The following is a 12,147-nucleotide window of genomic DNA, read 5'->3' on the forward strand; positions in this document are numbered from 1 at the left end:
AGGAGGAGCGCGCCGGCCGGGCCCCGCTAACGGCCGCCCTGCGCGGCCCCGCCCGCCGCCCGCCCCCGGCCCTCCCCGCGCCGCCGCCCCTCCCCCCGCGCCGCCGCCGCCGCCGCTGGCAGCGCCGCCTGAACTGAGGCGAACTCCGCCGCCAAGTGAGTGAGGAGGAGGAGGAGGAGGAGGCGAGGAGGAGGAGGAAGAGGAGGAGCGGAGTCAGAGCGCGGCGGCAGCGGCAGAGGCGGCCGCGGCGGGGACCAGCCCAGAGAGACCCCGAGCCCGCGGCAGAAGCGGCGGCGGCGGCTGAGCGGGCGCGACCAGCCGAGCGAGCGGCGGCGGCGGCGGCGGCGGCGGCGGCGGCGGCGGCGGCCCGGCTCCTCCTCGTCCGGCGCCGAGCGGCCCGCGCCCGCACTCGGCCCGCGGAGACCCGCCTCCCGCCCGCCGGCCTCGTGAGGGACGCGCCGAGCCGGCGGCCGAGGAGCGGCGGCGGCGGCGGCGGCGGCGGCGGGCCGGGAGCGCGTCGGGCCGCGGGCGGAAAGTGCCTGCGGGGGCGGGGAGAGCGCGGCGAGCGCGCGGTCCGGCCGCCCCGGCGCCCGGCGCGGGAGCGGAGCGGAGCGGGACGCCGAGTCCCGAGCGGCCGGCGGCCGGGGCTCCCCGCCCCTCCCTCCCTCCCTCCTCGGCGGCGGCGGCGGCGGCGGCGGCGGCGGCGGCGGCGGGCGGAGTGAGCTGCGGAGCCTGGAATATGGTCGGGGAAATGGAAACGAAGGAGAAGCCGAAGCCCACCCCAGATTACCTGATGCAGCTGATGAACGACAAGAAGCTCATGAGCAGCCTGCCCAACTTCTGCGGGATCTTCAACCACCTCGAGCGGCTGCTGGACGAAGGTGAGTCGCCTCGGCAGCCCCTCGCGGCCCCGCGCCCCGGGGCGGCCCATCTCCCCGGGACCCGACGCCCGCCGGCGTGTTGGGAGGGCGGGAAGGTCGCGGCTGGCGGGGACCGTGCGCCCGGGGACCCAGAGGCCCGGGCGGGGCGCATGGAGGCGGCGCCGAGGCCGGGCTCGCGGGGCGCGGCGGGCGGCGGCGGGCGGCGGCGGGCGGGCCGGGGCCGCGGGCTCGGGCGGGACCCGCCGGCGGGACGCTCCCCCTCCCCCTCTCCCCCCCCCCCAGGCCCGCGACCCCGGGCCTCGCGCCGCCGGCCTCGGCGCCCCGGGGAGGCTGCGGGGCGAGCCCCCTCGCGCCCCTGGCTTCCCGCCGCGCCTGCGAGCACCGCGACGGCCCGGAGCGTGGCGGGCCTGGCCGGGAGGAGCCCCGGAGGAGCCGCGGAGGAGCCGGCCGCGCCCGGCCCGCGGGCGCCTGAAGGACACCGGCCCCGGGGCGCTCCCCGGGGGGCTCTCCCGGAGGCCGCGCGCGTTCCCACAGTGGAGGGTCCTGGGGGCCGCGGCTGCTGGGGAGTTGGTGCGGCTTGCGAGTACTCGAGGGGAGCAGCGTGGGGCCGGGCCACTGGAGGGAATGTGCCCGAGGAGCCCGAAAGTAGTGCGGACCGAGCCGGAGGCCGGGGCAAGGTGACAGCCGAAAGCACTTTTCGTCCTTTTGTTTGGGGAAGCGAGAACTGTTGGGGAGTTTAACTTCACTTTGGGCGCGGGGGGGGGGGGTGAGTACGAAATACCGCGAGGACGAGTCTAAACGTCGTCCCGACTCGGAGAGAACTTCGGCGGAGAGCGAACCCAGGACGCCGCTGCCTCGCTCTGTAGGATCGACGTCCCGAAGGACGGGGAGAAGAAGGGGCAAAGTTTGCAGAAAAGCTTTGTTGGCGGAGAGCGGAGGGTTGCGAAGAACGACAAGATTAATGTTGGCCGACTCTGGGATTCCTTTAACAAGTTCTTGCTTAGAGCAGTGCCCTGGACTGCCGAATTCTAGCAGCTCTGCTTTTCTGTGGAAGCCTGGAGAAGGCAAAATGACCAACAAAGTCTAATTTGAAAATCGAGTACTCAGGAGGTTTTCTTTTTTCTTTTTTTTCTTTTCCTGTCTCAGAAGCATCCCTGGAAGACTGATAAACTGTTTTATAGAATTGAACCGTGGATTTTAGATTTTTCATAGGAATTTCGAGATCTTTATAGAACTAGAGAAAAGGAATCTGAAGCTTAGAGAGTTGGAATGTCACTAAAGAACAAAAGACCGGAAATGTCTTCGTGATTAAAGATGGTTAAAGAAGAATCCCGGGATCATTTGTTGTCAAGAAAGTCCTAGAAACAACTTTCAAAGTTCGAGACTGTTAGGTCTTACAGCGTCCTAGCTATTGCTTACGTATGTTAGACCGAACAGCGGTAATCCTCATCGGAATGGGCTTTTTTCCCTTGTTGAAATAGCAAATCTGTTAATTTTATATTGCTCCAGAAAAAACTTGAGCTGTCCCTTTAAGGGGTTCTGCTTTTTCTATTTGTGTTGGCATTTGAAAGATTGTGGAGGCAGAAAACTTTCTGGAATGTCGAAAAAAAAAAAATTGCTGGAACTATTAAATTGAGTATTTCCAAATGTGAGCGCTAAGGGGCGCCAGTTATTTTTTTTTAAACATGAGAAATGTTTGGAGCAAAATGTGTAATATACTCAATAATTTGATCTATATTATGTTTTAAATCTGAATCACAGTAGATCATTTTGCGTGTCATTTCGTGTTCATAATACACTTACCGTATTTATAATATATAGTTATAAACTCAGAACACATTACGTAAAATTATGGGAACAATTTTATTGCATTTCAAAAATGATATGTCTTTTCTGCCTTGGTATATTTTGGAAATTTTAAAATTTTAATAGTATTTGTTAAATTTTCTTTATTTAGTACAGTTTAGAAGGAATCTTTCATTGACATTAAAATGAAATGTGTCCTCACAATATTTAGAATTAAAGTTGCATTAGTCTTTTAATTACAATGCTGAGTTCAATCAAATGACATAGGAGTTTATGAAAAAAATTGAAGGTATTTCACTTTATGTGTATCTTATTTAAAAACATAATTTGAATTTCTCTGATTAGTTCTGAAAGACTTCTCACCTGTGCTTTTATGTTGATCTAAAATCTTTAAGTGATCATTTGGAGTTGTTCCTTGTTAAAAAGTTTCTAACGTTGGCTTCAATAATTTGTAATCTTCCAAATCTAGAATTCCACTTAGGTCTTTATCTCTAACAAAGGTTTGTTCATTTCTCTGTGGTTGGAAATAGTAACTATTTGCCTTTTAAAACTTGGGAGACCACTAGCTGAGGATGATACATTCTAAGTAATTTTTTTTTTTTCTCTTTTAATGTGGTTTACTCCATCTCTTATCTTGGTCTATCTAGAATTTTAGCCTTTCCTCCCCAGGGTAAGTAAAGATTGCTTGTGTCGTAGCTGGGATGTTTAAAATGGACAGCATAATGACTAGGAAGTTTGATTGTTTTTTTATCAGACCAGTACAAACATGCAGGAAGAGGGGCTATTCCTTAGTGTGGAATAAGCTGCTTCCTCTAATTGTTAGCTTTATTATAAACTTAATTTGACTTCAGAAAAATACTGATTTTTGAAATGTATCACGTTTTTTTTGGCCAGATGATTTAATTCTGAAAATTTGGCAACTTGCTTTACCCCTTTGTGACCTGTCATTGTCCAAAACAAATTAATCAGGACTTCTGTTTGTGGTTAGGAATTACGTTTTCCTTTTCCATACGATTGGCGGAAAAATTTTTTCAATTTAGATAAAGTTACATGTTTTAGATAAAGTTACATGTTTTACGTTGATAATCAAGATACTGGACTTAAAATAGGTGTATTTTCTGATAATGAGAAATTTTGAATGATTATTTAGGAATTCTATTTCAATTTTATTTTTATAGTAAGCTTTAAAGAATTTGCTTGTCTGAGAATTTTTGTTTGGCTAGTTACAAATTTGGGAGTTATGTGTGCTAGATTTTTTTAGTTGATTAAAACTTAAATGTTTTAGATTGAACATTTTATTTCCATGCCAAGTTAACCTTTAGCCTATATTTTCACTATGGACACTGCTTTTGGTTTTTGGATTTATTTTTTGGGAGGGGGGAGGTAGGGATTGTCAGACTTTCCTCTTAAGTATCTTCAGTTATTCTTTTAAGTTATGAATGAGGTCTAGATTGGCTCACTCAAATAAAGGACGTAATTTCAGTTGATTCCAATGCTTAAGAATCTTTTGTTGAAGATAAAGATGATTACACATGAAACTGAGGTCTTAAAGCCTTAAACTGCTTTCTGGAGAGAAGTTTCCAAACCGAATCCTGGGACCATCCATGGGAAAGAGTAGTCACTAAAAGAAGTTTTTTATTTAAAAAAGAAAAAACAAAAAAAACTTTCTTTGTCATGAAAATGAATGCAAATTCTGTTTTTATAGAGTATTGCAATTAGAATTGAGAAGGCTACAAATGAAATCAGTTAGACTAAAAAAAAAAAAAAAACCCCATGGGGGAAGGGGATGAACTAGGGATTTTAAAATCAGATGTTGAGTTTTCATTTTTTAGGCAGAGGAAGGTTAAAGCTGCTGATGGGAAAATTAAAAATGCATGGTACGGTTTATAAGTAAAGCTAGCCTAAATCTTTTGTGAATGTTTGAAAAATTAGTGTGTGGCTCAGAAAAAGTGAGCAAACATGTTCAATTACCTTCTGTTTTGCTGATTTGAAAAATGCCTGTTCATTTTCTCATGGTCTTTTAAGAGGGTTGGTAATAGATTTTTCTGACCTCAATTTTCTTACCCTCTCCCTTAAAATGTGGGCAGAAAATATTTCAAATTAAAATTTGCTTTACTAGTTAACGTTTTTCCATATTAATGTTTATTTTCATTATGCATTCAGTATTGAAAGTATCTTATCGTAGCCTCGGTTTTCTTACACTTCAAAATTTTTTTGTAGGGGAAAATCTTGCTTGTCTACCAAAGCTTTGATTCAAAAATTATATGGCTATTTTTTGGTATTGAGAGGAGTTTTGCTGTATAGTTTGTTATGATTTTAGTGTTTTTTTTTTTTTTTTTTCTGGGTCACTGTTGACAGTACTCAATCTCTGTAACAAACAGATTTTATTAAGTTGAAGTAATTGTTCTTTAGGAAGAAAGATTTTGCAGTTGTAAGCTAACCCTTTGAATTAATAGTGATGAGAAGGATAGGATATTTATAATCAGTTATTCTTTTTTTCCTTACCCAGGAGGTGTCACCAGCTCTGTAAAGTAATAATGGAAATGATAACTTGTATCCTAGGTCATTTATTCTACATTCATTCTGTACTTTTGAAGCTTTAACTACCCCTTGGGTAGAATATATACTCAAAATGCATGCACATTCAATGAGGCAGAAGGTGATTCCTTTTTCTTAACTATCCGGTTTACATGTTTTGTAGTAAAAGCTGTACTCCCAAGGATATAACGTAATTAATAGAAATAGGTGTCTTTGCTAATCTCATTTGCTAGTGTGTTTGGTATAAGCACCTTTTCTTAAATGGCTTTGGGTATATAAAATGAAAATAAGTTAATTTGGCTTTTTAAGGTTTTGTACACATTATATTTCTGTTTATTACCCACTCACTTGCCACTGTCCTGGAGCTGACATCAGTGCACTTGCAAAGTGCATCAGTTTTCCATAAGAAAAAAATGGCTTTTTATTTACTTCCTGTGACAAAAGACAAGTGTGCTCCCTTCGTCCCCCAACACATGGATGCATGTTGCACGCGCGTGCACACACACACACGCCCTTTCTTGGAGCATTATTCACGTGCTCCTTTTTTGAAGCCAATATGTTTAGATTTGTAAGCGTTTTGTTTTGTTTTTTGACCTTTTTGGCCTTAATTAATACCAGTGTGATCCTAAGGACAGCTTTTTATAATCTGACTGGAACATCTTTTAATTTATTTGAGAAATTTATTCTAGTTAATACAATTTGGTTTATGATGGTACAATAATAAGCAAAACTTGTCTTTCTCTGTTGGAGATGGAAAATACTTTGCCATTTTTGAGTTTTATTCATTTAATAATTTAGGTGACAGTCCACTGAGCAACTTTCTGCTGTTGGCAGGCCAACTATTATGAAGATATCCAGTGATCTATTTTAGGGCCAAGGGATCAGGATAGTGCAAGAACTTGTGCCAAGAGGTCAGAATTATATTATGCACCAACTTTTTATTTTGTGATTGATAGGACTTCATTATATTTTCTGATCCCTCTCTCTCTCTCTCTCTCTCTCTTTTGACATCAAGCTAGTGTATTTTGCCCTTTCGTAGGAACTTTTAGGGAATGCTTATACCCCTTTTAAAGTTGACATTTCAGTTTTGGGACCCCAAATAGCTAGGTTGTTTGATTTCTAAGTGAGATTTTTACAGCTTTTTTTCATTTAACAGACAGCAAACATAGTATTAAACTTTTCATAGTGAATGCATTTTGTTTTGTTACTGTGACCGTGTTACAAAATTTGACTGTAGATATATATGATCCACTGTGTGTTAGGTACTTCTGTCTATGCATTTATCATTGTACTTCATGTTGTGATATTATTTCTCTTTGTGTGTGTGTACCTTTGTTCCTTGAAGGAGCCCACCTCATAGCCTGGCACATGTACACTATCGGATGTTTGTTGAATTAATAAGTAGGTTGACGTTGTTAGCCTCTCGATTTCTGTTTTCTCTGAAGTATGGGATTAAGCCAATTATATAATAGTTGGTGATAGTTTGGGGCAATTAGAAAAAAAGACACATGTATTTTTTTTAATGATATTTTTTAGAAATCGTACAATATCATTTGCAGTGCGAGTTCTCAAGAAGCTTTTGTCTTCATCTTACTTTAGTACCATTGGTGAGAATGGGAATTAGAAAGATCAAATTGCTTTACTTGGGCAGTCGTTTTCAGCCAGTCCTTACACAAATTATACCAATCCATAAGCAGAGAGAAGCTGTCAGTGCCCATCTCAGCTCTTAAAAGTTTTGGTGTCTGTGGCATTATATAGGTGAACTTTTTCCCTAGTCACTTACCTATAAAAGTCGACAAGTCAGCTGATATGTAGGTCTTGTACTCTGTAAAACACAGTATACGGGAAAGATTCCAGGTCCCTAAGTGCTACTTTGATGTGTTCAGGATAAATAAGGACTATTTGAATGGTTTTAGTTTAGAAGAAAACAGTATAAACATTATGTGGCAGTTACAGTAATTTAACACAAATAATTTTTTAAACACAGGTGTTTCTTTAAGCTAATTCGAAAGTGCCATTACTTAGAGGATGGTTAATAAGAGTTTTTAGCTAACTGAAACTTTTAACCCTCTTAAAAAGCAGTCGTCTTACCTGCTTTAGCCCTAACAATGTTTTAAAGTAAATCTGTCATGAATTTTTAACAAACATATTGCTTGTCGAAGATTAGGATTTATCCAGAATTCTTGTAATTAACGAGCAAATAATTGTACTCAGTGGTTTCATAATTTCTTCAGTTTCGCTAAGCAGCGACTCTAGTTTGAATTTCCAGGAAGCCTATCAGGTCTAGCAAAATTTAAAAAAATTCATGTTTATAATGTTGCCTTATATATTGATTCTAACATACATATTTTGTTAAACTAAATTTTGTGACTAGTGAAATGAATCAATTTTGTAACATTTCTATCATATTATGATAAAGCAGAACTTGTCAGTTTGAATGCTTTTTTAAGAGTACTGAAGTATCAGAAAAATGTCAAAATGCACTTAAATCCGTAGAGTAGTCTCATGTTAACCTGGCCATGATACTAAAGAAAGGGCTTGTGTGTGTACACACATGTAGGCACACCTGTATATGATGGGAGACATGCATTAAATGTGAACTGGCCTTGAATCCTTGAGAGTTGGCGCTAGGGCTGATGAAGTTCTAGAACAAGGATGGTTTTCGAAGTAATAGAATATCTGCTTGGCCCCAGGATTGAAATGATTATTTATTAACAGTGGAAAGGGTCATTATTCGCAGGTCCTAAGTTAAAAGACCTTGCCTTTGGCTTTTGTGCAGGGCAGGTTGTTGTAGAGATTGGGCATGATCATCTGGTCAGTTATTGGGGAACTTTTGGCTTTTACGCTAACTTAAGAGTTTAGAAAACTTTAATAAAAATGCATAATGCATATATATACACACACACACATATTATGTTTAGGGGTGCTACAAAATGCTGGTAAAAAGCAGTTTTATGAAATTTTTATTTCAAGGTTTTATTTATTCATGAGAGGCAGAGACAGAGGGATAAGCAGGCTTCCCTCAGAGTAGGGAGCCTGATGTGGGACTCGATCCCAGGGCCGTGGGATCACAACTTGAGCCACCCAGGCGTCCTGAAATTTTTCTTGGAAACCTTTTTTTCATTAACTCTTACTGTCATTTTATGGGGTCTCAGAATGGTTTTACAAAGAGTATTTGAGATGTATATGTGGAAAAAAAAAAAAACATTTCTTGGATTCAGTTTAGTGTAAGGAAAACTAAAATAATATCAAAAGAGCATTGAACTTCAGAGCTGCAAGGGACCTGAGAGGGGAAATCTTCACATTATAGGTGTAAGAACTGAGGTCTAGAGAGGTGACTTTGCATCTCAAGGCAAGGAGCATCGGAGTTGGAGCTTGATCCTCGGTTCTACCTTATGATCTTTTTGGTGAAGCTGTTACTCCATAGTGGAACTAGAGAAGAAAAACCCAGAATAGTTTTATGTGTTAAAAAACTGCTGTGTTGCCTTAGGTCACGAACATGAAGACAAAAAGTAAGTGGGAATTTTGTTAATTTGTGCTATGCTGGACTTGAGCAGATACTGGTCAAATTCGTGGAGCCAGAATTTTTTTTTTAAAGGTAAATTTTTTTGATAGTTAAGAGGCTAAAAATGAGAAAGTAAGGGTGTTTAGAGGATTTCAGCTCATTCACTTAAACTTGTTAATAACCATAGGTTAGTCTTAATTCTTTGGTAGGGACAAATCTAGTGTGTATTTACTATTATTGGTGGTATTATTATTATTACTCCAGTTGCTATTTTTAAAGCCATTCAAGGAAACCTAACATTTCTGACTGGAAGATATAACATAAAGGTTTATTATTGCTAGGTGATTCAAGTCAGGAATATACACTTGGTTCACTTTTACATCAGCTTAGGGTAGTTAGTACCATAGGTAGCAACTCTGTAAATAAAGAGTGACTGTCAGGAGGTGGATGGTGATAAATTGAATGGAAGAGGGAGCTGTACTAGTTGCCGCCGCATCCCATTCTTGATACCAATATCCGATGGATCAACTGATTCTTTAAAGTATATTTGAAAATAATTAAGTATAAACTATAGTCCTTGCTTGCTGTGTTACAGTACTTTTATCACTGAGAGAATTGTTACATGGTAGGTAAATAAATTTTTTAAGAACTAAAATTTCATACCAAAGCCAAATATAAGGTATTTGGAAATTAACTGTACCTAGTTCTTACTATTGTTGCTGCTACCATCGTTGCATTGAGGTTCCAATTTGTCATGACAGGTATTCACGTGTTAACTGTGTAATATGTGTATATATACATATGAACATGTGAGCCAGCACAAAGATAAAAATGATTTTGTGTTTCTGTCCATACACTAACGAGACCGTGTTGCAAGTAATAAGAATTTTTTGGCCAGTAGACATGAGATCTAATCATGAGTTGGCAGTTAACTAGTTTGGTGATCTTGGGCAAGATATCCAACCTCTCTGAACCTCAGATACTTCATGTGAAAATGGAATTAATAACTGCCCTGTCAACTTCAAATTAAGATATTTGGAGAGTATTACCTGCAAAAGAACTTCAGAGACTGTAAGGTGGCATCATCTAATTTTTGTTGATATTTTTAGGTTTTTGTTAGGATGGACAAGGAGATAAGCAAGGCAGCTTTGTAGAGGATGAAAGAAGAAAAGAAAAACGGTGTAATTTATCCATATGAGTATCTATTAGTTTTTATTTTCATGAGAATTACTCACTGCTAGCATTCTGATAGTTGAGACAAAGTACCTTTGAATTGAAATACCTAATATTTTTTGAGAAGTAGGATCTGACTTGATATTAATAGATGGTAGAATTTAATGAGGTGATTCAATTAATGAGGGAGGGATTTAATGAGGGAGGATGGAGGATGTTCCTCGAGAAGAGAAAGTGCTGTATGTCAAAATAGTGGTGATGGGAGATTGAAAGATTTTCAGAAAGTGTGTTTAAACTGTTAGTTGGAATGGCAAACGCATGCAAAGGAGAGTTAGAGTTAGGAGCAGAGCCAGCATCCTAAGTTCGGGCTCTACCATGATGGGCCTTGAATGTTGGGATGAACAGCATGAATTCTATTCTGAGTTTTGTAAGGAGAACCAGTCAGTGGAAGGCTTGTATTATTTTGGGGTGTCATAATAAACTGTTTGAGGGACCAAGTAACAAGAGTGTAGAATATATGAGTCTAAGGAAGTAGAAATTGGATGCATTATGAAAGGTTAAGTGGTTAGGTAACTTTTAAATAGTTCTATTTTTATTAAATATTTTAAGAAAATACATTTTGAGTTTTATATATTTTAGGTCTAAGCTCTCTTTAGACTTTTTTAAAGAATGTGTTATAGCTACAAATAAACATAGAAAAAATATTTTCCTTACCCACAAGTTTTTATGTTAATCCTGAGGTATTGGGAACATGTGGAGCTCATTTGTATAGCTGTCAGCTACAATTTTGGTTACTTAGAATTAAGCTTATGTGTGAATTAAAGAGAATTGAAGAAACTCTTTGCATTTGGGGTGTCTTAGAAATTCTTGAATTGATATGAGTTGGAGGAAATTTTGTCCCAGTTTCACTCATCTAATATTGTTGAATCTGGATGTGTTACTAAATACGAAGATTTTTGAGAACTTCATTATTTTCATCATCTATTGTACTTTATTTAACTATTTTTTATGTTGATTGTTTTAATTGCAGGTATCTTGACATTCCATTTCTGTGTATTTATGTATCTCTTAAAAACTAGCATTTTCCTTTATAGCAACATCACACTGAATAAAATGGATTGGTCCTACACTTAATGTAATAACCAGTCCATAGTCAGATTTCTGTAGTTATCCCCAAAATACTTTATTTATTTATTTATTTATTTATTTATTTATTTATTTATTTATTTATTTATGAGAGATAGAGAAGCAGAGAAAGCTACAGAGATAGCAGGAGCTGGGAGGAGAGAGAGAGAGAAAGAGAAGCAGGTTCCCTTCTGAGCAGAGAGCCCAACACAGGGATTGATCCCAGGACCCTGGGATTATGACCTGAGCCTAGGGCAGATGCTTAACCCACTGAGTCACCCAGGTGCCCTCCCCCCCCCCCCCAATATTTTTTTATAATTGGCTTGTTCAAGCAAGAGTCTGACTCAGGACCCCACTCCTTGAATCTGGTTGTTATGACTTTACATCTTTTTAATTTAGAACCATCTTTTTTATGGCACTGCTATAACTTCCTTATTGGAATTGTTCTTTTATGCTCTGTATATCTAGTGCTTGGGAAGTTAGGTTTAAAGGATGAAATAGATTCAAGTGTGCATCAAATGTGATGCTATGCACTTGATTTTGCCTCAGGCTGGGGGCACCTTACCTGGTTCCACAATTAGTGAAATCTGGGTTAGTGTGGTCATAGACTGATCCTCCCTCTGTAGTTAGGTAAATCTTTCTTTCACCAGCAGGTAATATATTGCTATTCTGAAAATAGTTCCTAAATGGAAAAGCCAGATAGATGCTCACTCTTAATTATTGGTTGGTTCTCGAAGTTAAGTGTGGGTTCGTAGTTGCCTCAAATGGTGACTAATGAAAAGGTTTTATTTCTAAGTAGTTGCAAAATCTCTACTGCAAAGTTTTTCTCCTTAAGAACTCTTAATGGTAAGGAGGTTATGTTCCAGCAGATGGAGATACTAGTACATAAAAGACAGTGTTTAGTGATTAAAATTTGTTGAGAAATAACCCTTTCACCAGAATAGGAAGTTTTTTCCTTTAAATTGTAAGAGGAGAGTTGCTCAGGAATATGGGAAATAACAATGATTAAATTTAATATTTAGCAGTATCCTGTAGATCAGTTGTGATATTTCTTTAAAGAACTCTTTTTTTTTTTTTGTTTTAAGAAACCATGTGTTAGTATGTTGACTATAAAATGTG

General features: G+C 40.7%; 1 protein-coding gene across 8 annotated transcripts in view; it reads left to right on the forward strand.

The window, feature by feature from the left end:
- Positions 1-679: 679 nt before the first annotated feature.
- QKI (QKI, KH domain containing RNA binding) overlaps positions 680-12,147 on the forward strand; it is a 160,821-nt gene continuing 149,353 nt past the window's right edge. For 3 of the 8 annotated variants that reach the window (XM_077899488.1, XM_077899435.1, XM_077899495.1), the window contains exon 1: positions 680-881. In XM_077899488.1, the coding sequence (XP_077755614.1) occupies positions 740-881 (142 nt within the window). In that variant the 5' untranslated portion in view covers positions 680-739. Of the gene's footprint in view, positions 882-1,646; positions 2,301-12,147 lie in introns of those variants that run through there. The other 5 variants (XM_077899444.1, XM_077899458.1, XM_077899503.1 and 2 more) reach the window with 4 other exon arrangements.

The sequence above is a fragment of the Canis aureus genome, chromosome 1 (assembly GCF_053574225.1).
Source record: "Canis aureus isolate CA01 chromosome 1, VMU_Caureus_v.1.0, whole genome shotgun sequence".
NCBI lineage: Eukaryota > Metazoa > Chordata > Mammalia > Carnivora > Canidae > Canis > Canis aureus.